The sequence below is a fragment of the Tenrec ecaudatus genome, chromosome 7 (genome assembly GCF_050624435.1).
Source record: "Tenrec ecaudatus isolate mTenEca1 chromosome 7, mTenEca1.hap1, whole genome shotgun sequence".
Classification (NCBI taxonomy): Eukaryota; Metazoa; Chordata; class Mammalia; order Afrosoricida; family Tenrecidae; genus Tenrec; species Tenrec ecaudatus.
In genome coordinates this window covers 154,774,626-154,800,214 of record NC_134536.1, presented here as the reverse complement: position 1 = coordinate 154,800,214, position 25,589 = coordinate 154,774,626, and the positions used below count along the sequence as shown (strand labels likewise).

At 44.9% G+C, this 25,589-nt stretch overlaps 1 protein-coding gene across 1 annotated transcript in view; it reads right to left on the bottom strand.

Moving 5' to 3' along the window:
• The window catches only part of DSP (desmoplakin), a 49,965-nt gene that overhangs the window by 7,850 nt on the left and 16,526 nt on the right, over positions 1-25,589 (bottom strand). The window contains exons 4-22 of the mRNA XM_075555274.1: positions 24,575-24,749; positions 20,240-20,368; positions 18,857-18,907; positions 17,781-17,942; positions 16,416-16,520; positions 14,435-14,530; positions 13,459-13,584; positions 12,807-12,959; positions 11,545-11,699; positions 10,338-10,464; positions 9,225-9,426; positions 8,526-8,752; positions 6,099-6,265; positions 5,549-5,687; positions 4,816-5,009; positions 3,432-3,594; positions 2,253-2,336; positions 1,739-1,846; positions 152-250 (exon numbers count right to left, since the gene is read on the bottom strand). Coding sequence (XP_075411389.1) covers positions 152-250; positions 1,739-1,846; positions 2,253-2,336; positions 3,432-3,594; positions 4,816-5,009; positions 5,549-5,687; positions 6,099-6,265; positions 8,526-8,752; positions 9,225-9,426; positions 10,338-10,464; positions 11,545-11,699; positions 12,807-12,959; positions 13,459-13,584; positions 14,435-14,530; positions 16,416-16,520; positions 17,781-17,942; positions 18,857-18,907; positions 20,240-20,368; positions 24,575-24,749 — 2,662 coding nt within the window. The remainder of the gene's footprint in view (positions 1-151; positions 251-1,738; positions 1,847-2,252; positions 2,337-3,431; positions 3,595-4,815; positions 5,010-5,548; positions 5,688-6,098; positions 6,266-8,525; positions 8,753-9,224; positions 9,427-10,337; positions 10,465-11,544; positions 11,700-12,806; positions 12,960-13,458; positions 13,585-14,434; positions 14,531-16,415; positions 16,521-17,780; positions 17,943-18,856; positions 18,908-20,239; positions 20,369-24,574; positions 24,750-25,589) is intronic.

The window sequence follows — 25,589 nt, the reverse complement described above, 5'->3', positions numbered from 1 at the left end:
GGAATATAGGACAAACCCCTGTATTATTATTAAATGTTTAGGTAAAAGATAGTTTCACCAGTGTATATTCAAACCTACGTTAAAATAAGGTGTAAAGAATAAGGTTCTAGGCGAATACTGGATGATCCAAGGACATAAAGTAATAAATTACCTTCAGATCTTCCAAACTCTTCAGCATCTCACTTAGGAATCTGTAATAATCTCCAGACCTTGTAAGCAGTTCTATGTATCGAGCATTAATGTCTGCAGCCTTGGGGAAAAACAACGGGGAGAGATATGAGAGGAAGCAGAGTACCGAACAAGTTGACTGCTTTTATTTTCTAAAGAAAAGTAACTTACAATGCATGTAATTGAAATAAATGCTTTTATACTCCATAGTAAGAGTAACTGAAATGGAAAGAACTATCACTTTCCACCCTCTTGGCTCTAGGCTGTTTCCTTTCCTCCTTTGGAAACAAGGGAGAACCGGTCTTGGAGATCTCTGTGTAACCTCCTCTCTGGGAGATGGGCACTGGGAAGGTGGGTGAGGGGAGACGCCGGGCAGTGTAAGATAAGATAAAATAATTATTTATAAACTATTAAGGGACCAGGGGGAAGGGGGGAGCAGGGAGGGGGAGGGGGGAAAAAGGAAACCGAGCTGATTTCCAGGAACCCAAGTGGAAGGCGAATTTTGAGAATGACACGGGCAACGAATGTATAAGGGTGCTTTGCTCAATTGTTGTATGTATGGATTGTGCTAAGAGTTGTATGAGCCCCAATAAAAAGATTTATTAAATTAAAAAAAATAGAAGTTGTGCTTTTGGAAACACGTTTTGTTGACTTTTAGACCCCTCTGTCACTAAACTTAAAAATGTCAGGCCAATTTCTGCAGTCATTAGTGTGGCAAGGACAGATTTAGAAATCCACTGATGAGCTCTTGCAAAGCATATCCTATCAACGACTCATGCTGAGTAGCGGGGGCATAACTTGCTATTAATAGCTTCTGAGTGGATGTCCCTGAGGTGCACAGAAAGCAAACTGGCGTTTTGTTCTGGGTTCCGAAGAGCAAACTTTGAGCCCAGTGCCTCAAGGCATGATGGAATTGATCATGGCCATGTAGCAAAGCCAAGAAGGGTTTGGAAGATGGATGCTCAGTGGAGCTTCCAGGTTGGAGTGGAGCAGAGTGCATCCCCTGGGAGTGAGGATGTTCCGTGCTGGGATTACCCCCTCACCCCCATGTATGTATTTTAATCTCTATGTCTCTTTGTATCCTTTCTGGTTAAAACACATCAGTATGGTAGATTATCCTTGTGAACTTGGTGAGACCGGGTCCTTTTAAATGCTCTGCTCTGACCTAGCCTATGGTGACGAGGGATAGGATGGGAGACCGAACAAGCTGATGAAAATGGGAAAATTACAATTTGTAACCAATACTCCCAACCCAGCACAATACTTCCAACCCAGACGAGAGATCATTTTACTTGGAATGGCTGGCTACAAGGATCAAGAAGTGGGCAGGTGAGGACTGTCTCCACTTCCAAGTGGAAATTGGATCCAGGCTGATCCTTACAGCACAATTAGCAACGAGATGGGCCTTTCCCAACATATCCTTTCCTGTGCACAGTTGATGCAATTGAAAGTAATATCCTCTAACAAGGAATGAATTCCAGGGACTGTAGGAAGAGAGAGAAGGAGACAGGGAAAAAAGAGAAGGCAGATTCTAAGAGATATGTAGTGACATACGTAAACGCATAAATACCTCCTGCATAATCACCCCAGACGGCGACTGAACCATAGTTCGCTTGATAGGAATGTTCAGTAGGGTTTCCAGTCCCGACGTGTATGATGCAAGCTGGAGTTCATAATCCTGGAAAAGAATAAGCGTTCCAGAAAAACATTCTTGTTAGATTCAAAAGGAGTCGTTGACAGCTACAATTCCACACGTAGAAAATCAGCAAGCTGGGGTTCTGATGACCAAGTGCAAGGTTACCCCATTAGCTGTTAGTGTCGAAGTAGCTTAACATATGTTTTTTGGGTATTTTTTGCATAATTCATCAGTTGAAAGAAAACAGACTCTCCACTACCTCAGATATTACCAATGTGTAATGTATGGAAATCACTGGGTAAACTTTTATCATTGAATCAGGAGAAAAGATGTGAAACCCATAATCACTAGTCTCAAGAAGGTTATAATATTCAGAGTGAAATCACTAAAGACGTGGCTACTAAGTTTTTTTTTGATAAAATGACAATGGCTTTTGAAACCAACATACCTTGATTGAATTTGCACAGAGTTCGGCAATTTTGTGCACCTCTTCTGATTTGTCCCGTTTGCCACATATTTCATTGTGCAAGTTCTACACAAAAATGAAAAATATACAAATGTTGGTGTTTGAGTCTTGTAAAATCAACACCATTTCACTTGTAAACCATACTTGTTTTCTTCTGTTTATGACTGCATGGACTGACATCATGATTTGGCAGCTGAATATTAACAGAGACAAGCTTTTTTTTTTTTCATTCAGAAAAGTAAAAAACCCTGCAACTTCTTATTATCGACCTAATCTTTATTGTAAAGATACTTTACAGTAGCACGAGAGGAACAACGTTGCATCGTTTCTAAGTTCATAATGCGATTCTTTGGAAATAACACAACTGTTCTTCCTCTGAGCAGTCTTTCAGCATTTAGAAGATGTGTGAATAATATTAAATAATTATTTCCAACGGCTGGAGCCAAAGTGGGTGAACAAGTAAATGTGGTGAAGAAAGCTGATGGTGCCCGGCTATCAAAAGAGATAGTGACTGGGGTCTTAAAGGCTTGAAGATAAACAAGCGGCCATCTAGCTCAGAAGCAACAAAGTCCACATGGAAGAACACACCAGCCTGTGTGATCGAGTGGTCCCGAAGGGATCAGTTACCAGGTATCAAAGAACAAAAAATCATATCATTGACTGCACACCTCCATGACAGGATCGCTGAAGACAAATGGGTGCATAAGCAAATGTGGTGAAGAAAGCTGATGGTGCCCGGCTATCAAAAGAGATAGTGTCTGGGGTCTTAAAGGCTTGAAGGTGAACAAGCGGCCATCTAGCTCAGAAGCAAATAAGCCCACATGGAAGAAGCACACCGGCCAGTGCGATCACGAGGTGCCAAGGGACCAGGTATAAGGCATCATGCAAAAAAAAAAAAACAACAACGATATAAGTGTGTGTATGTATGTGTAAAAAAAATTATTTCCACCTATTACTTCCTCTTTGAAAACCAGAGGATCTCTGGCTTTAGACTAAGGGCCAGCTCTAACCTTTCTTAATCTGATTATCCTAAGCTCCTTTTGCTTTATTTCCTTTGATTTCCTGTTCCCTACGCATTTCACCTCCCTCAATAAATCTATTTATTTTTTTAAAAAAGGAAAACATAGCATGCACCAAATTCATCTCAGAACAGCTACGTACCTTCTGCTCGTTCAAAAATCTCATGACGGTGTTGGAATCACTAAATTTCATGGCTTCCAAGGAGTCCTGGCGACGTTTGGCATCATAGAGCCACTTGCAGAAAGCCTGGTAGTTGTCGCGATAGTTCCTCAGCTGTTTGATTTGTTTCTCCAGGTCCCACAATCTGGGGGAGAGGGCGATATCATACAAGAACAAAACTATGAACCGCAGTTATGACTCCTCAATATTCACCTAGAAGAAACATAGGACCCAGCAGTTCCCCTGCTGGTGATGTACCCAAGAAAACCACAATCATGCATCCACACAAATCCTGTACAAGGATGTTCTGGTGGTGTTTCACTCGAGAGTCACAAAAGGGGAAACAACTCCAATGTCCATCCGCGGATCAAAGATATCATACAATGTGGTATCTCTGCAAAAGGCGTAATCCTCCAACATCAAAGGGGAAAGTACGCATGCGTGCTCAACACGAATCGACATTACTCCATGGGAAAGAAGCCAGGCACAAAAGACCACGTAGTATGATTCTGCTTACAGGAATTGTTGAGAATCGGTCAAGAGGCTGGGGGTGGGGTGTGCGTAAGATCATGAGCAGTGACTGGAATGGGGACAGAATTTACTTGGGGAGACAAACATGTTCTAAAATATAGCATGTTCTAAATATTAGCTGAAATATGTGGTGGGTGATGCTTTCACAGTTCTGCAGATACAGTAAAAACCACACTGAATTATACACATCACATGGGAAAATGGCACGGTAGCAGACTTATAGCTCAGTAAAGAGACCTTATTAAATGGACTATAAATAAAATGGACTACCGCTGAGGCCGAAAAAGGGAGAATTTTCAAAGCTCTCATTTGCTCTAAGGCATTGCTTTTAAAAAATAAAATTTAATTTTCATAAACTCTTGGCAACACTCACTCGTGGCACCTCTTCTTCCACACAACAGCTAACAGGGTACACGGTGCATCAAGCACACCGGGTGGCTTGCACTATTTCTCTACTGTGATGCGCTCTCTTTCCATATCAATAAACTCGATTATACTTGGTCCCCAGAAGGATGATCCATTATGCCCACCAGCAAAACGACTTGCTGTACAGCTGCGGAGTTCACGCCAACCCATAGCAGCCCCAGGTGTGGCAGGAGTAAGATTGCATCCCATAAAGTTTTCAAAGGCCGATTTTTCAGAAGTTGATCACCTGGCCCTGCTTCTGAGAGGCCTCTGAGGGGACGCAAACTGCCAACCTGAGCACATTAGCAGCGGGGCATGTTAGGTGTTGCCTAGGGACCTATGCCTAACTCATACAGAAACCAAACCACTCCAAGTACCATTAACTTGGAACAGCCAAAGGGGAATAAGAGATAAGAGGAGGCTGGCTCACCTGTAATCTATCTGTTTATCTATTCTTTGCCAGCGATCAGTCAGCTGTGTGACTTTTTCACTAAACTTCCCGAGATCCAAATCATACAGTGGGTACTGCTGGGAAGTTTGGGAGTGGATCTGCTGGGCCTTCTGTAGTTCTGTCTTCATGGTGGCCAACAGGGACTTCTTCAGATTCAGGTCATTTTTAATTTTCTGCAAGAGAAGTTCAATCAGCACAGAGTAATCTTTTCGCTCATCCTACGCGACACCACAAGTGAATCCCTGGAAAGAAGTTCGGAACACTCTTGGAATATCTTTATTTTTAGGTGAGAACAATCGCTCCAGGTATATTTTTTTACTGATTACATTTCCCAATAGTTGCCTCGCTGCTGCAGCCTCTTACGCTACCCTTTGTGAAAGGGACTCAGGGCGTCAATCTGGAACAGGCTAGGTATCACCTTCCACTCTTGAATAAACACAGTGGATATGAACACATGAAAGGTTTTGGGAAATCCTATGGTATGAAAACCAAGTTATGCCTTCTCAAGCCCTATCTCACTAAGACGACTTTCTTGCATAGTTCTTGCTCTGGGAAGAACGAGCAATACCAATAGTATGTGCCCATTCAGAGCCAAGATTCCTCTAAATTCATGAAGCTCCAGGGAGATTTTTTTCTGGGTATTGAAGCCTCTCTTATTTCTTGTCCATTGGGACACTGTAACCTTTAACCTTTCGGTAAGCTTTCTAGTCACCTTGAGACCACAGCGGTAGGCTTCCACTTTATCCAGATCCAGGTAGACCGTTTCCTCCTCTGTGAGTCTGGCTTCATACACCTTTAGCATGTCCTCTGTCTGCAGGAGAGCCTGGAGGAGTGCTCTCACGGTGCATAAGCTAAAAGAGCAAAGGAAGTGAAACTGCTGCCAACAGACTCGTGAACAATCGTAATCATCAACAATTAACGGATTGCAAGAACGCAAAAGCACATAAAGTTGTTTTGTCGACTTACAAGCTAACAGAGCGGTGATTTCATATTTTTTTTCCCATCGTGATTCGAACCACATTCACTTACAAATTCTAAATTCTATCCTTGAAAGTATAACTCGCTTCTAAGATGCATGCCTTTTCAAATGGTGGGGTGGGTCCCTTAAGCTAGAGGACACGGTCAAACTAAAGAAAGATACACGTAAGCCCCCCGTAAGAAGAGAAACGAACCCAAGGATTCGATTCAACTAAGCACATAAAGCCAATTAAATGTGAGAAACTGCGGAGGGAGAAAAGCTAATTCGCATTAATTGTGCTTACCTATTTAAGTAGCCATCGGTAACACCATTGATATTTTCCAGTTTCTGAAATAGTCCAAATACTTCATTCTGTAAGTAGCAATATTTTTCAGACCCTCTGAAGTTAGCTAGCATATCTTTAAGCTGGTTGAGAACTTCGGCAATTGCTTGTGAGTCGTGCTGCACGCCCTGTCAATGAAAGGGGGAAAGGTTCTCTGATTTAAACAGTATGATTCTTTATATCACCATTTTGCCTTTAAAAATCCCAGTCTTGAAAGCAGGGACGTGTCAACCGGTTTCGTTGCAGCACTATTCACAATAGCGAAGAGGTGGTAGCAACCCAAGCATCTACCCACAGATAAATGGGTAAACAAAATATGGTACATATCCATACATTGGAATATTGTTGTTCTTGTTAGGGGCCATCGAATCACTTCCAACTCATAGCGACAGTATGTACAACAGAACAGAGTACCACAAAGTCCTGTGCTCTTATGTTTGGGACCATTGTTGAAGCCACTGTGTCCATCCATCTCATCAAGGGCTTTCCTCTTTTTCTTTTTTTAAAAAAACATTTCATTAGGAACTCCTACAACTCTTATCACAATCCATCCATCCATCCACGGTGTAAAGCACTCACTGCCCCTCCACTCTACCAAACGCGATGTTCTTCTCCAAGAACAGGTCTCTCCCGGATAACACGTTCTAAGAATTTGAGACCAAGTCTCAACGCCCTTGCTTCAATGGAGCATTCGAGCTGTACGGTGGCGTAGTGGTTATACACCGGACTGCTAACCACAAAGCTAGCAGTTTGAAACCACCAGCCACTCCATAGGTGAAAGATGAGGCGTTTTGCTTCCCCAAAGAGTTACAGTCTCAGAAACTCACATGGGTGGTTCTACCTCATCAGATAGGGTCGCATAGGGTCCCGATGAGTCTGAATCCACTCAGTGTCAGTGAGCAGGATAGCACTGAGTCGCAAAGAAAAATGAAGTGTCGACCGGGAGGGAAGGAGGTGTAGAAAGGGAGAACCGATCTTGGGGATCTATGTGTAACCTCCTCTCTGGGAGATGGGCAATGGGAAGGTGGGTGAGGGAAGACACCGGGCAGTGTAAGATAAGATAAAATAATTATTTATAAAATATTAAGGGGGGGGGGAGGTAGGGAGGGGGAGGAAAAAAAAGAAAACAAGCTGATTCCAGGAACCCAAGTGGAAGGCGAATTTTGAGAATGACGAGGGCAACGGATGTATAAGGGTGCTTTACTCAATTGATGTATGTATGGATTGTGATAAGAGTTGTATGAGCCCCAATAAAATGATTTATTAAATACAAAAAAAAGAAAAATGAAGTGTCGAGCTATGCTGGGGCCTGGCTGCACCCTGAACACATGCTGAGTGAAAGAAGCCACATACAGAAGAACCGAAACTATGTACGATCCGACTTATATTAAAGATCTAGAATCTGTGGGAGCCTGGCAGTGCAGTGTGCGGAGCCACGGGAGAAAGATGAGGCAGCCTGCCTCTGGAAAGCTACCGGCCTTGGAAACACGTGCGGCAGTTACACTCCATCAGGAGGGTTGCTTTGAGTCAGAATGGACACGGCAGCAGCAAGGCGTGGGTTAGGAAGCAAAGGTAACTGCTCAGACATGAAGCAATCAATGAGTGGTTACCTGGCACGGGGAGCCAGGGGACTGGGGAGTTATGAAAGACATGCACAGTTCTGTTTGGGGTCATGGGAAACATTTGGGAAACAGATGATTGTGAATATAATTAAGGCCTCTTCAATGCACATGCTAAAATGCCCATTTTTAGCTGTGTGCTTTATCACAGTTAGCAAAGCAAATGAGAAGAACGCAACAAAGAGATAGGTACCCTTTGTTTTCCTTCTCCAGGAAGGCTTTCCTAGTGACCGTGAAGCGTGGCCCTTTCCTGCCGTCGGTATGTACACTGTGGGCATTCTAATTCCATGCCCAGGGCGGGTGGAGCACAAGAGACCCCTGAGTTACAAGTTGAACAGCTTGGCCCGTAGTCACGATTCTTCAACGGCTGTGAGATTTTAACCCCATCGTATCTCGCCATGTCAACGTCTCGCCTACCCGTATCACAGACGTGTTCAAGACGGGTGACACCACAAAAACGCTGTAGCTCGACTCTCCCACCCACAAGCCAGCAACAAAGGAGATTTAATACTCAGTCTGCTAACGTCCCATGAATTTGGAAGTACAAGAAGGCTTCAAAATATTCACGGGAAAACAAGTTATCCTGACATCCCATTTCTTCCCACAAACGTTTGACGCTCCCTCAAAGCTGAGAGTTACCAAAAAGAGAGAGGAAATTTCCTTAAAATTAAAGTTTCACCCTTGGATATTTAGATCCGGAAGTCAAAGATTAGTTCACAGATAACCACAGGCGCACCTTGAAGCTGGCAAAATACCCGGCACTACCCACCTTCAGTTCATTTATTTTCACCGTGATGTGGTGTGAAGACCCTTGGTCGGCCAGGAGGGTGTTTTTCAGGATCATTCGGCCCTCGCAATGCTCCATCTGCCTGCGGATCTTCTGCAGCTCTATCAGGATCCACGTCTCCTGCTTGTCATTCTCTCGGTTGATTTCGATCACATTCTGATGGTTGGCATCTTGGCAGGAACCCAGATGAGTGATTTCAGTTGTTGTTACTGTCAACAGAAGCCAGGGTCACACAAGTCAGAGAATTCACAGCTGAATGTGGGCAAGGCCCCGCAAAGCAGGCACACTGCATAAAAATCGGTCTACAGCAAGTTAAGTCAATCACAAAATGAAAAATATTGCATAATCCCATGCCTGTGAAACAGCTAGAATAGACAAACGTAGAGACCAAAGCAAGGGGAAGGGGCGGCCATTGTGTAGGAAGTGCCGAATTCCTATTTGTGGTGATGAAAAATTAGGCAACAGAGAGTGGTAATGAGGTTGCACGTGATTAATGTACTGAACTGAACTTGTAGAAAAATGTTCAACTGGAAAATGTTTCCTTCTCTGTTTGTCTTTCTGAAATTTTAGTATGTCAGTAACTTGCGATCTATTTCCTTTTTTAAAAAAAAGGTTGTGGAAAGAGTTTTCTATAACTGCTTTAAAAACTACAGACAGCAAGAGGAAAGGGCCAAAGCCCACCTGTCTGGTGCTGGGGGTGACCGGGCAGCTGGATGACCAAGGTCTGGTAGTGCTTCTGAGCATCTGTGAACTGTGTCTGCATCTTTCGCTTGTCATCATCCCCGAACATCTCTGAGCCTTGGCTGTTTCTGATGAACTCTTGGTAATGTAACTCGAGGTCAGAGATGGTCTTCATGTAATCCTCCTGGCGCATCGTTTTCAGCTGAAAAGTGAAGGGCAAACACGATGTATGACTGCTCCACAGTTATTCCAAGAAGCGTCTGCTAAAAAAACGCCCCGCCCTCCCAGATGAGACTTAAGCCAGTTTGGGGGATGTGTCGAAGAAGACACAAAAGCCTTTCAGGTAGGAGACACTGAGCTCCCTGAAAGGTGACAGAAACTCAGGAAAGCTTAAGGTTGACACCTGAAAACCATGAAGAACATGAGGTTACAACATGATTTCACTTGCGATCATGGTTGAAATGGCAAGTGTTTTGTCTATAAATTTACACCTTGCTTTAAGTCTCTTAGGGTTTAGATTATTAATTTCTTTTTTGTAATTGGTCCTAAAAGAACCATAGCAGCATAGGTTATTAATTTGATTTTCTACTGAACCGCCTTCAAAAGGAGCATTATACTCCAAAAACCACGGGTGTAAAGCAGAGCACATCACCACTGCTCTGACCAGGAAGGGCTTTCTAAAGCCTTCTCAGTCTGTGCCTCTCCTGCGCCTCCATCCTTGCCCTCTGAAATATGGCCCCCATCTAGGATTCTTCAGATCACAATGTGACAATTGCTGATTCCAGGTGACCAATGCTGTGGGTATACCTCCAAGCAGTCCACCCCAACTGATATTCATTTGATGCTTTAGAGCCTAGTATTACATCCCATGCCATGTCCGTATGTACTTTCAATTTGTCAGGCCACTTTAATTAGTGTGTCTGCCAGTCAGGTGGTCATTCCTCCCCTTCTACACTGCGCAGAGCAACCCCTCTAAGGAAGCGGGTGACGACTTACTGATGAAACAGAAGAGTGTTAGCCATAGCTGGAGGACCGGCCCGTTAGAAACTGCCCCTGAGGGAGCACTTAGGCACCACTCTCCCTCCCAGCAGCCTGAGGGTCAGCAGGGCTTACCTTGGCGATGGTCATAGCCCTGATTTTCTCGATGTCAATCATGCAGTAGTGCCAGGACACCAGGCTCTTCATGTTGATGTAGAGCTGGTTCCACAGAGCCAAGATGGCTTCGTAGTACTGCTCAATCCTAGGAGGAACAAAGGGCATGGCTACTAGACAGACAGCCACCACACAACAGTAACTAACACAGTCACAGGCACGCCTTCAACTTCCCAAACATTCAGTGTTCCAACGGATTTATAGTTTACTCTCTCAACGCACATTCTCAATTGTCTACAGTTAGTATAGATCACAGATTCCCAAATGTATTTGGCATACCACCCCTTTTTCTGAAACAGAAAAAACCAAAAAACATTATTCAGCTCCCTCTTGGCAATTGAAACACCTTAGTATGCTAGCCTATAATCCAGGATAAAGTATAGGTATCTGCTCTCCATCCCCACCCCACTCCTAAGATGTACACATTCCAGATTGTTTGGGGGTTGGTATAACCTGCTTTGGGAAACACTGGCATAGACCATTCAAATCATTTCAGTGGTAATATACAATATGCTTATTTATAGCTGCGATTTTGCTTGTCAGCAGCATTTTAATTGTCAACGGTCAATCTCCATAGATGGATGATGCCGGCCGAAGCTTGCTAACGAGTACACAGAGAATCGCCATGATATTCTCCAGACTCCTGTATATGGTTGAACAGGTCCACAGTAAAAGAAGGTGCACAGGCAACTGCTAATATGGATGCCCCATCTACTGACAAGCAAATATCTATAGGGAAGCCATGTATCTGCGACTAAATGCCAAGTTACTGATTTTCTAGGAAGAAAAGTGTCAAAGAAATACATTGGAAACAAATAGCTATTATTCAGTCCTTTTGTAATCATCCAATAATAACTCTAATATCTCCAACTGGAAATTGAAAGACAGAGTTGGTGTCTGTCACCAGGTTCCTTTAGGGAGGTGCATGATGGGCAGAGTGAGACCCAGGGCCACTCCACGATGGAAGCTGACCTTGCGCAGTCTCTTCTCTGCGGGAGCAAAGCGTTATTCCAACCAGCACCTGTCCTGGCTTCCTTGGCCACCTTCGACCTTGGTTCAACAGTGACTAAGATCAGGTACAGTCTGTCTGCGTCTCGTATAGATGCGTTTGCCCTTTTTATTTTCACCCCTATTCATGCCACAGCTACTGGGATCTTTGCCAACTTACTTGCAAGAAAGGTCGACGGCCAGTGGGTTTGGAGGCGGGATAATCAGGCCCACGGAAGGAACCAACATGTCGACGCCTCCCGGGCCGGTCACGTACCACTTGCTGCGCTCATTGTTGTCCTTCAGGATGCACTCGTCCCCTTTGTGCACGATTTTCTGCAAGGAAGGTACACCCCAAGTGGGCTTTACTCACAAGTGTATGTTGACCTTTACTTTCACACAGAAGCAAATGTGGAAGCTAGCTGAGATGTAAGAGAAATCACCATTTTTCCCCCAAATGGTGTTGAGTCTCACGCTACTCAATGATGCTGATGTACCTTCCTTCGAAAACATGCAGGGGAGTCTAGCAGCTGAGCTTACAGTAAAGGAAATCTACAGTGAACTGGATCGCATGTTTCGAAGGTAGCCTGGAAAATCCATTAGTAAAGTGAGAAATCCTTTTGTAAAGCAAAACCCACCCCCAAGGTTTTTCTATTCTGTGAGTTCATGTGTTATAGATTAGATTCAATTGCCTGGGCCACTTGGCTGATTGTTTTTCTCTTAAAATTCTTAAGCCCCAAACTTGAAAAGATGGGCTCAATTACCAGGCAAGTTTTGCCACCCTCCCTTATGATTCCACTTGTCACGTGCTTTACAGCAGAAATTTACAGATGTGAAAGACAATTAAGTTTTCGATAATACAAGAAGCCCTGTATGAGCTTAAAAAAAAAAGTTGCACATAGAAGAAAGACATAGTTAAGCCTTAAAAATAATGTAAGTTGGTTTTTACAAATATTATTGTCTTTATCGACAGCTAAATTTGCGATACTCCGTGATGCGGCGGCCATTTTTATTTGTTCGACATTTTTTTAAAATAATTTTATTGGGAGGCTCTTACAAATCTTACGACAATCCATTATTCGATTGTATTAAGCACACTCGTACATACGTTGCCATCAATATTCCCAAAATATTTTCTTTCTACTTGAGCCTTTGGTCAATAGATTTCTTTTTTTTTTTTCTGCAAATGGAGGTGTTCCTTGGTTTGATGATCAAGGAATGAGAGAGAGTGAGAAAGAGTGAGTGTGAGAGAGAGTGAGAGTGAGAGTGTCAGTGTGAGAGTGAGAGTCCTAGATTTCTTTATACATAAAAGAAAAACAAAAATAAAACCATTTACTATGGTGCTTTTTGAAACCTAGATTATATTTGGCTCGCTGATTGCCAGTACTCCTTATGTGCAGAAAGGAAATTTGACTATACCATTCAGAGTCACCGAGTGCATACCTGGTCTTGTTTGTAGTCACAAAGAGCCCGGAGGATAATGGGCTTGTTGCTTCTGTAGTCTGGGTTGCGAGGCTTCAGCTGGACAATCTTCTTGGACTTGTTCACCAAATTCTGCACCTGACGCTTGTACTCCAGGATTTTGTCCCGTTCTTTCTGCAATTCCAAATTAAGAGTGCCTTGTAACACAGTCACCCTGTAGATTCTAGGTAAGAGCTTCAAATTGAACGGATAGAATGACTAGGATGCTCCAAATGAAATATCACTCTAGTTACAGGCACTTAAAAGAGCCACAGAATCACCTGCAGGGAATACAGGACCCTCAGGAAGGGTTTTGGCCATGAATTAAGCAGGCAGGACTCTGTCAGTAAAACATAAAGTATGCCCCTCGACCCCCAAAAGGATTTTCATGTTAAGCCATCAAGGTCTTCTTTGGTTTTGCTTTGGTAAGGAATCCGAGCAATTCACCCAGACACGGTGAGCACCCGCCATTTTCAGCAGTAGTGGACCACATAAAGAAATTCACGTGGACATGCCAGCCTAAGCTCTGCTTACTGGTTTTCTGCATGGTCGCAGAAAGCAGCAACAATCTCCACTGGGCAGGGATATGCTGTTCCACGAGGGGGAGACTGTGGGTCTCTGGGTCTGAGCCTACCTCGAGCTCCTTTATCTGGTCCAGCAGGCGCTGCAGAGGCATGTTCTTGTCACAGGGGTACTTCTTCCTGATGGAGTCTTGCAGGCCCTTCAGGTAGGCCTCGGTTGACTGGGCCTCTTCAAAAAACTAATTTGAACAAGATAACTCCATGTCAATAAAAAAGCAACTCAATAAACCCATCGAACTAAGCCCATCACCCTTGAGTTTATTCTGCTGCATGGCAGCCCATCTGTGCTATAACAGTCTTCACAGAAGCAGACTGCCAGGCCTTTCTTCCATGGTTTCAGGATAGACTCAAAGTGCCCCCACCTTGAGAGTAACTAACCAAAGCCAAACCCATTGCCATTGAGGGGATTCTAACTCATGGGGGCCCTATACAAGATTTCTCAGACTGTAAATCTTCACAGGAACAAATAGTTTCGGATGTCTCTCATGGAGAAGCTGGTGAATTTGAACCACTGACCTTGAAGTTAGCTTTTTTGGTTAATGGGTGACCACAAACCATTGGCCATGAATTAAGTGGGCAGGCAAGATTATCCCTGTGTGACAGGGCTCTCCTGATAAAACTCGAAGTATGCATTTTAACCAAAGGAATTTTCATGGTTTCTAGGAATTTTTATGCGACCCAGGAAGGGACTCCAATAAGCAATATCTTCTAGTATTTCTATTTTTTAAAAAATCCATTAAAGGTCTATGTAAAGGAAAATCCCAGAGAAGAAAATATATTAACCTATTCAAGTAGCTTGTGACCAGGTTGCAAATCTGTACTTCTCTAAGCTGACACCCAATAACCCACTGCCATTAAGTCAATTCCAACTCAGAGTGACCTCAAGGACAGAGTAGAAATTCTCCACCGGGGATGAGTCGATAACCAATAGTGTTCTTTATGCGATATTTTGAGTGGTCTTCTTTTAGTGCTGTTTAATGCACACACAAAACCTGAAATATAATGGAACTGAATTATAAGTACCCATACCTGAAAGTAGGCCGCATTTTCTTTGAGGTGAACGTCAATGCATTTGGTGATCTGAAGAATCCAACTCCACTGGGTCTGCAGAGTGTCCATATATGCCTGAAAAGAGACAGCGCTGTCAGGCACCCCCGCCAGTCAGTAGTACGTTGCTGTCAAGTCCTACCCAGCGTGTGTGTCAGACTAGAACTTTGCTCCATAGGTTGTCTTTGCTTTCTTCTTTATAACGTTTCATTGTGATTTGGATGGACATTTACAGCCGTGTTTCCCAAAGTGGGCGACACCACTCCCCTGGGGGATACTGGAATGATCCAAGGGGCCTGCAAAAATAGATACTTACACTTTATAGTAAATGATACACTAAAATACACATTTTGAAGTGTGCTGAGTAATTTTTTTCCTCTTTCCGAAAAGTAGGCAGTAGGCGAAATGAGGTGAGGACCTGAGGTAGTGGTTCTCAACCTGTGGGTCACGACCCCTTTGGGGGTTCAACAACCCTTTCACAGGAGTTGCCCGATTCTAAACAGTTGCAAAATTACAGTGATGAAGTAGCAACAAAAATAATTTTATGGTTGGAGGTCCACCACAACACGGGGAACTGTATTAAAGGGTCAAGGCATTAGGAAGGTTGAGAGCCACTGACTTACGGTTTATAGAGCAAATTGATTTTTTATTTAAGAATCCATGCACATTTTGTTTGTGACACTGAATCCCATCCCAACATGAGAGTCTTCTTCACTTTCTTCTTGTGTTTTACCATTAGTCCCCCTTTCCGGACCCTTCCTGCCGTCTGAGTTTTATCCTTGGGCAAACATTGCTTTTTGTCTACTGTGGGTGATAGTTCTTGAAGTGTGTACCTCTCTAGTATCTTTGTTCTCCTGATAGGCCGGCCCATCACTGGACCCAAAGTCATGGGATCTAGTTCCAGGTCCTAAGGATATCTTAGGGCCTTATTTTTAGGGGTTCAGTAGTAAGCCATCAGGCCAATAAGCCTGTTTTTTTTTGGTTTACATTTTTACTGTGGGCCCCTATTTTCTCCCACTCAATTCGACAACCTCTATTGCAGTCCATTTAGGTCATGATTACTGATAGCACTGGTGTTTCTGGCCTTGGGAAGCCACGGTTCATGCAATCCATTAGTCCCTTGGACTGATCGCTTCTTTGTGTCTTTGGTTTTCTCCTCTCGTCTTTGTTCCAGAAAGACAGGCCATAGTTATGTCCTAGAGGGCCACGTACAAGCTTTTAAAACCCTACTCCCTACTCACCACATCGGATGTAGACTATTGACTTTGTGGACGGCATTATATCAGATGACCTGAGACCCCAGGCCCAGCCATTCCCTCGAAGTACTTGGCTATAGCTAAGAGACTCCAGAGGGTTTTCAATAGCAATAATCTTATGGAAGCAGACCACTGGGCCTTCCCTCTGTGGCACTGCTGGGCAGCATGGAAAAAGCACGCTTTAGGATCACAGTTGAGTGTTAGCCCTTTGTGCCACCCGCAGACCCTCGTCAACAAGAGAGAGTCCTCTCTATTCGCCACAGATCCAGATCGAGGAGGCTCATTGAGGACCAATCTCCGAGCTCTTATCACAATCCATCCATCCATCCATTGTGTCAAGCACATTTGTACATTGGTTGCCATCATCATTCTCAAACCATTTGCTTTCTGCTTGAGCCCTTGGGATCAGCTCCTCAGCTAAATGATATTTAATTGGAGCAAGAGCCAGCATCTGTACACTTCCTATGGCTGCTTCCATGACACTATGAAAGCGTTAAGTAAGTGTGATCGAGAATGAATGGCCCACTTGTCTAAGCTACTGCTGGTCCTTAACAGGAAAGTTTGCCAACACCTGGTCTAGGATATTGATCTCAAAAGTTGGCATGGCTTTATGATGGATGTGACTTATTCGCTTGTATGTTTGGGCTTGGTGAAAATTTTGTCTCTCCCCCCCCCCCTAATAAAAACATAAATCCCACGAAGCCCACCTCTATCTTGTCTGAAGCGGGATGCTGATTGAGGACGAGCTGGTCGCTTTCTTGTTTAAGCTTATTGAGTTCCTTTTCCTTAACTTCCAGTTGACTCATGCGTATCTGTGAAAGGAAGTCCAGAAATACATCTTTCAGAGCGGGTCCCCGTGAGCCTGCCAGCAATGGCATCACATTGAAAAGAAGTCAGAGGTAAAATTGCATTTTGGAAGTGAGAAATGACAAAGAATCATGTCATTTTTTTCCCCTGATGAAACAAAAAATGTTCAATGTTGGGAAGAAATGTTTGAGATCATCATGCTTGTAACTGAGGCCAGACTAGGGAAATGGGTTTTCCAAGACCACAGGCAGATAGACGTACCACGGTCACTGCTAGCTGGTCAATTCTCACTCCTAGTAACCCTGGAGGACAGAGTAGAACTGCCCTGTTAGGTTTCCAAGGCTATAAATCGTTACCAGAGTAGACAGCCTCATCTTTCACCCAAGGAGAAGCTAGTGGGTTTGAACTACTGATTGTACAGTCAGCAGCCCACTATGTAACCCACTAAACTACCAGGGCTTCCTGTAGTGGTAACTAATACTGATATTCTCTAGGGCCAGTGAGGTAGTTAGTTTATTGTGCCAACCTGGCCAATAAACACATGTGGGGTTAATTGAGGGGCGGCGAGATAAATGGCTTGGGGAGCCTCGCCTTTCATGTCTCTTGCTCTTTGATCATCGGACCAGCGTGGGGCTGCCTTGCTTGTTCTGTGCCTTAACTTGCAAGCTACACTACCTCTGGGATACCTAACCCGTGGACTGTATTGCTGTAATTTGAGGTTCCTTCAAGACCTGCTTCGCCACACCATTGGAATTTACATCTCTTGATCTGGGGACTGTCAGACCCTGTCATCTGGCTGACTGTTGGTGACCTACCTTGCTGTTTGCTGCCTGTGCCCGGATAGCCTGAATTGCTCTACAGAGGACTACCGGGCGGCCCTCAAGACTTGAAGGACTGCCAGTGTCTCACAACTGTCTCACGGGAGTGAGCTGTATTTTTTCTTGTGTTACGTGTCTATCTATCTGTTTAAATATATACATATATATATAATTATTGGCAATCTGATTTTGTGTCTCTAGAGAACCCTGTTTAACCCAGCCAGAATTTTTACCCAGCACCCTGCAGTGGTACACACTCTTGGTTATCTGAATGAAGCTAACTAACCACTGTCTTTAGGAATACTAAGTAATGCCTTGCCCCTCTCATGACCAAAAAGCTCTCCGATAGGAATGATTCCCCAAGGCCATGATTAATGACAAAAGGCCATCCACCCCACCTCAGAAGCCTCCAAGATAAGACTCTAGGAGCACGGAAGGCCAGCTTACGGAGAAGGCTTCCTGCTTCTGGGCAATGTTGGTGTTCCTGTCGCTCCAATCGTACAGCAGTTCCTCCTCCTCGCAATCATTGATCCACATGATTTCCCGCGATGTGGCCTGGATGATGTTCTGCAGCTGCCGCAGGTGGTCCATTCTCTCAAAGGACGCTTTCTGCAGAGAGCATTCACAAGCAGGGAGCATTTGAAAAGCCATGTGCATCAACAGTGGACTCCGCAAACTTCACGAATAAGCAACTCTGGCCATTTTAACAAGAAAAGACACCAGACGGGTTAGGACATGACTGTCCCCAGAGGCTGGCGCAGACAGTGTGATGACCAAGCCAGCTCAGCTGAAGCCAAGCGGCCTAATCCAGAAGAGTCCTGATGCAGTAGGGAATTATTTGGAGAGGGCAAAGAGAGAGCAGAGTTTCGAGAAAGATCACGCAACTAGAATAGAGAACTGTCCAGGACCAAAATGGAACTAAAGAGTGTTTAGGAAGCACTGTGTGTCTCTAAATGGTGATTGCCCAGCATGATTACTGTAGTCAATTTCCATGAACTGTTGATTGAAAACCTGTTGAAGTGAAAAAAATCACACACACACACACACACACACACACACACACACACATATATATGAAATCATGCATTTTTTGCCTTCTTGTCCCCAAATTCCAGGTACCATCAGTCTCTTTTTTTTCTTCCAGTTTTCAAAATGCCACCACCAACAAGGAAGTATTGAAAGTGCAGGTATGGATACCTGAGCAAACAAGGAAGGAGCTATCTACTGTCCTTATGGATCAGGCACTTGCTACAGGGGCTCTGTGGTAGTTTGCTAACCCTCTACCGAAGACACACCAGGCTGCAATTCACAAGTGGAAAAGTTACATGAAACTAACAGTGTTTAGTCAGTTCTTTTATGTGGCACTGGCGAATGGAATCGTGAGAGGTGCAGGCAAAGGGAACTCAGCATCCAGAAGCACCTGAGTGCCTGTCCTTCCAACAGGTGCAGGGCAAGGGCCCCGCAGCCAGGGGCAGTCCGTGCGTGACAGGACTGAGCATGGGCTTCAGGAAAAGCGCACTTACCAGCAGATTTTCATACTCTTCTTCCAACTGGTAGATGGCAGATTTTTCCCGCTGGAAGACCAAAAGTAAGGATTTCAGTCCCTGAGTAGGCTTGTATAGAAAGATCAACCTCTGCTCTCCCCAATACAACGAGGTGCTTGCTCCAGGAGCTCTCTCACCTGCCAGGATCTTCGCAAAGGTAAGCCCTCACTAGCTGCCAGTGCAGTGCTTCCCAACCTTCCTAAAGCTGCAACCCTTTAATACAGTCCCTCATGTTGTGGGGACCCCCCCCCAACCATAAAATTATTTTTGCTGTTACTTCATAACTGTAATTTTGCTACTGCTCTGAATCGGGAGGCCCCTGTGAAAGGGGTCGTGACCCACAGGTGGAGAACCGCTGTGCTAAAGTGACCACCACAATGGAGGGGACTAGAAGTGTCGCTTAAAGATCCGATATGACAAAATTAAAAAGTCTAACATGGGACTTGAGATTCCCTAAATCATAGAGGAATAAGGGCGGGCGGTATTGGCTGGCCACTTGGAAAGAAAGACAAGAAAACACTGGCAGGAACTCAGTTCTGACTCACATGACAAGCCCACATGTCACGCAGCACAAATGCCCCGTAGGGTTTTATTGGTGGTAATCTTTATGGAAGCCAGGCCTTTCTTCTGCAGTGCCACTGGGGAGGTTTGCACTGCCAACTTTATATATGAATAAGCAAGCACAAACCTTTGAGGTACCCCCAGGATACATCCCCGGAGAGGCAAGGATAAGTCCCAAAAAGCTGGATGAAGAACGGGGGATCAGTGGCTTGAGCCTATGTTTAAAAAGGCATTGACTTAAAGGGGGGGGGCACTAACAACAAAAGCAGTAGGGAGTGGACAGAGGATCTGGAAGGAAACTAGCCAATTAACAGCAGACCTGTGTGCTGTTAATTCTCTTAGACTCAGTTTCTCATCTGCTTCTGTTCTTTATTGTTCTTACATTAAAGTGTTAAGGTGAAACCTGAGTAGTAGCAAGACATTTGAAAGACCACCAGGGAAAGGATTCACCAATGACCAAGAAGCTACATGGTTGTCACTGTTTCCCAGTTAAGGGAGCTGCTCTGCTTCTTACAACAACAGAAGAACAGAGTCTACAATCTGCCAAACATCACAGCAAGGGGAGATTGTGTGTGCCTGAGTCTTCTGTTCAACTCCTTTCTCCAACCTCAGTGCAATCTACCGTGGGCCCGCCCCATCCCACTTCCGCATTTATGAGACGGGGGTTTTCCAAAAATCCCCAGTCTCCCGGGAAAGGAAGAACTGATGAGTGTTTCAGACAAAACTGCCTGGGCTAGAGAGTCATTGCACTCTCCTCCAAAAACCCTTGTGAGGGGCTCTAAAAGGGTGCATTGTACTTACCAAGTCAGCCTTGATTTTGTCTAACTGCCAGCGATAGTCCCCGATGGCGTTGTGAATGCCCCTGTGGCTGTTGATGTGCTGCTCCACGGACATCAGGTCCACACCCCAGGTCACCAGGTCCATCTCTGTCTGTGAAGGGAGGGAGGGAGGGAGCGAGGGAGAGACAGAGACATTACAGCACCGTTCCTTGGCTCCTGGCTTACCTGTTGAAGGCTTCGGGGGCTCCAAGCACCAGGGCGCAGAAAGAGCTCTGCCTCTGATGGAGCACTCAGTGCACTTCTAGCCACAATATTGTTTAAAGGTTCAGGATTCGCAGGTAGCCGAAGAAGCTGGCCAAGGACTTTCCTGAATTGTTGAACCCCAGCCTAACTTGCACCCTTGAAATCAAAGGAGAATGTCCTTTGAATGAAAAAAATTTTAAATCTAGGTATGCACATGCAAGTGTGGGTGTGTACAGATAGTGTATGTGTGTTGCATGTATGTAACGGTTTTATATAAACAATGATGGAGGCTTCTTTGCTCATTTAAAAACACGTTACTCATTGAAGAACAGTCATAAAAATGCATTAAGCTCAATCACATACTGTTTCCCAAACAGAAGTGGCCAACCTGACAGTATTTTTCATTGTCTGCGTCTCAATCGACACAATTGTTGATTTTCCAAAACCCAGCGCTTAGTATTTGTCTCCTTCAGGGGACTGATAGTGTTGTTCTCAATTATGAGAGTGCTGTCAGACACACAAAAAATCCCGAGGGCCTATTTCCAAAGAGAAGTTACTATGAACGCTCAAGGTTTTCATTTAAGTTAATATTGGCAAGTGTTAACATTGTGGGTTTGTGTTAGGTGTTATTATTATTTAATCAGGCTAACTCGATGACTTGAGTGTCCTGGACGCTAAATTCATAACAGGAATTAAAGCTATGACTCCACAAAGTTCACAATGTGGCAAGTCAATAATTTCACATCTCGGTTGCAAGAGCGTATGTAAATTCCTAAGGCACCTGTGTCATCTCTCGGGCTCACCAAGGGCAGGCATTCCAGTGTGACATTGCAGCAAGAACATAATAACACATTGTTCTGGGCCACAAGGACTTGGCAGGCCTTCAAAAAGGGGCGTCATCTCAGAATCGGACAACTAGGAGTCACCAGGGACTTTGACCCGTCTCTTCTGTGTTCCTCTATGCTTTCAACCAGAAACTCAGAAACAACCGGACAGGTGTAACCTTAGAGGGTCCAGGAGGACCCTCATTACCAGCCCAGCCGATAGTATCTGACCCTCCTATCAGCAGAAACACAAGTCAGGGACACTAAACAAAGCCTGGACAAGAGAGCTGTGTGCTTGTCTGTTGACGGTGTGCCTGGGGACACGGCCCCCTTTATCGCCCAGCACTGATTCTCAGTCTCCTGGGAGTGAAATAAAGAATGCAGATGCTGCCTGGGAAGGGGCAGGGAGGAAGGGGTTGGCAAAAATCTGAGAGCAAACCAGAAGTCCATAATAGAACATCTTTAGAGGGCTTCCAAGCCAGGAGCTGCCTAAAAGGCTCTGTGTCTCATCAAGTGTATCTGAGGTTTTTACCAGGACGTAGAATGGAGTCCACCAGCTAATACCATTTTCTGAAAGTTAAACACAGGAGCCTTTGCGACAAGGTATGCCGACAGAGCTACAGCCAACAGGTAGATAGGAAATGACACGCGATGAGCTGTCATTTTATGTAGCTGTTCATTACTGACTAAGAAGAAGTTAGGGGCTATGACATCGCTAATTTGGTACATCAAAGGTCGTTTTAGACAGCAGGGAAAGCCCAGTCACCCTGCATATCTTCCTCTGCACGCTCCACTCTGCCATGACTGGAGCTCGTGCTCCCACGCCTAACTAAACAAGGTCTTATCACAGCTCCTACAGGGCAAGTGAGACTGAAATCAGAGATTTATAAGCTCTTTTAGGAGTGTGGAGCCTCATCTTGAACGCTCCATTTCTGGCCCAGTCCCCATGCATATAAAGTGCTCCGGAAACACGTGCTCCCAGATTAGAAGGGAAAGTGAAGAGGTTTCCAGTAGTCAACGGACACGTCTCCTCTTTCCCATTGACTTTCTGTCATTGTATTTTATACTTTGCAATGAGTCCATCCCAAATCAGGGTAGAACTGTGCCCCAAGGGTTTGCAATAGCTGATTTTTTTTAAGGACTAGCTTGCCAGGCCTTTCTTCGGAGGTGCCTCTGAGTAGACTTGAAACTTCAACTTTCCTGTTAAATGGCAACGTGTGTTAACAATTTGCACTCCCCGGGTGAAAACAATCTTCTCGTAATAGTGTTCCCGCTGCCATTGAGTGGACTCCCAACTCACTGGGATCCTCCAGGATGGAGCAGAGCTGCTCGCTAGGGTTTCAGAGGCAGACAGACTCATCTTTCTCCCATGGATTGACTGGTGAGTTTGAACGGCCGACCCTGCAGTTAGCAGCCCAAATCTTAATCCACTGCACCGTGAGGGCTCCTTCATCAGATTATGAGATCGTCTTTATAATAAATGGGGGAGATTCTAACCCTATCGGTGAATGACTAGTACACCAGGTCCTCGCCATGTGGGAAAGACACACACAAGCATGGTCAGATGGTTGGGAAACCTGAGAGCCACTGGGAAATTGCTCCAACAGGGACCAAGCTGTCTTACAACGGCAGGGGCAGCCCCCAGCAAAGGGTCTGACCACAGCTTATCAGGCTCACTGCCCTCTGAAGCAGGGTCACAAGGAGCAGATCAGGTTTGCATGATAAAAGTCCCGTCTATGTGATCATGACACATTTCAACAGCTACCCGTTCATTAAGGCACCTAATGACTACATAAAACAACAAAGCAACCATTAGGATTCCAAAATACATGGAGGAAACTCTAATTCCAGGGAAAGGACCAGCATAGACTTTCATGGCCATTACTTTACTTCACTCCCACGCTAGTGATGACGTGATTGCACAAGCAGACAACTGACACTTCAAAAACACAAGGGAGCCGGCCAGTGAGCCCCAACCAGATTATCCAGTTTCACTGTGGTTCATAGCAGCTCCAACTTGGTGACATTCTTAGTAAGCTTCCCCAGTGTTCCTCGTCTTCCCCGTCCCCCACCCAAAGTGCCTATCAGCAACACCTATGAGGTCAGTTGTACTTCAAGAGAATGGAATTTTTTTAGCACACAAAATTCCCCCAAATGGATTTCCCTGCTGTGAACAAGACGAGTTAGGTGTTCAAAATTCATTCACAAACTGCACCTGTTCACTGTGTGATCCAGTCTGACTATAAAACAATGGGGGGGGGCGGAGTCCCAGAGACACATGGAAAACGAAGCCTGATTAATGGTCAAATCAAACATATGCAGGTGGGGTCTAAGAAGACCTCTTTTCTGGACAAACAGAAAGGTAGTCCTGGAGGTGCCACATGAGGAGAGGTAGTAAGGGACATACGGTGCATGATTTCTGGCAGATACCACTGGGTTTGACTTTGTGACTTTCAGGCCAAGATATCTGAGTGTTTCCAGTTGCCAACCCGGGACTCCTGGCAACCCTAGGATCTCAGCAGACCTGAGCTCTGCATTTCGAAGGGTGGATGGTTTTAGAAGTGGCAGGTCTTCTTTTCCAGGAGCCTCTGGGTGAACCCCAACATCTCATCATCAGCCTACAATTGAGCATGCTCATCATTGGTGACCCCAAGGGAACATCTCCATGACCTTCCACTTACTCTGCCATTATTGTAGAAATTCAAGTTGTATAATGCCCAGCTTTCTGATGCCAGATGAGGGGGCTTCAAAGAGCTCATGGAAAAATTCCATTACTTCCCAATTCCATTTTTCTATGCTCTTTTAAAAAATAAGTCCAGTTACCTTGGAGTTTATTTAAATGAAAAGGAAAAAGTCATAAAGTTTTCATGCAATACACACTTGGTTTTTTTAAATATCAATTATGACCAACAGCAGAAGGAATTAAAGAATGCTGTGCTTGTGACCTAAGCAAAGCACCAACCTTCGAAGCCCCCTCCTGGAATGGAGTCTGGCATCTCAAGTATGCAGACACCGGGTCTCAGGGCAACTCCATGTGTGTCAGAGAAGTGTGTCAGCCACTGAAAATGGAGAGCTCACGTCGACTCGGAAAACCGTCTGCGGTTCATTCATTTCCAGTTAGAAGCTAATTTTCAAACAAATGAGGAACACTTAACTGATCCTGCTAAGCTGTGGTTCCCCGTGTGACCAGGCAACGTTGGGTTCATGTGCCATGGTCTACACACCTGGCATGGTCTACACGCAGACTTGGGCTGTTGAGAATCATCACTTGGCCCTCCGGGACTGCTTACCCTCTGCTGTCGCATCCACCCCAGACACTCGCTGGTGAGCCTCTTGGTGAACTCATCCCACCCGGAGCCGCTCTGGCAAGTGTACCCTCCGGCTCCCTTGGAGCTGGCCCTCCGGACCCGAGGGGCGCTGATGGCTTTGTAAAGGGCCCGCATTTGCTCCTGCAGCTGAAGCAGTCTGAAAGGGAAGACACATCATTACACCGTTGGAGCAAAAATCTCCCAGGAAAACATATTCTGGGCATTAATCCCTTTTTTTTTTTTGAGTCCGCCTTGAGGCACTTTGAAGACTTTTCAGCATGCTGACTCAGGAATCTTGAAAACACACACGTGGATCTTACGTTGGCGGCTAGTGCTTTTTTCTCTTTATCATGTGCTGCCTCTTGAAAATTCTTCCTAGTACCCTGGGCACCCTAAGAACAAAAGTAGACCATACATCCCTGGATTGAACGCGTGAGTTACCAAGGGGAAAGGCCTCTTTGTGTGTCCATTAAATGAAGCTTGATTTGCTACGCGGGTCTGCAAAGTCAAAGGCAAGGCCACTGGCCTTTCTTTCCCCCCACATGAAAGTACTACAGTTAGTATCCCTTAAAAACACTGCTCCCAGGACACACTCAGCCCATCAAAAGACGAGTGCACACGTGCGTGCGGGCGCGCGCGCACACACACACACCCCTTGGGGACAGGCCTGTTCCATTTCTTTCATGGCAGCTTCCCGATCTCACAAAGTACGAAAGTGGTGATTTGGGTCCACTTTTTTGTTTTGTTTTTAATCATTTTATTAGGGGCTCATACAACTCTTTTCACAATCCCTACATACATCATGTGTGTCCAGCACATCCGTACATAGGTTGCCATCATCATTCTCAAAACACCTGCTTTCTACTTGAGCCCTTGGTATCAGCTCCTCAATTTTCTCCTCCCTCCCAGCTCCCCTCCCCTGAACCCTTGATAATTTATATCAGAGATACACAGTCACAAAATATCTAAGAGTGAGCCTTTCCCTGGAAGTGTTTGT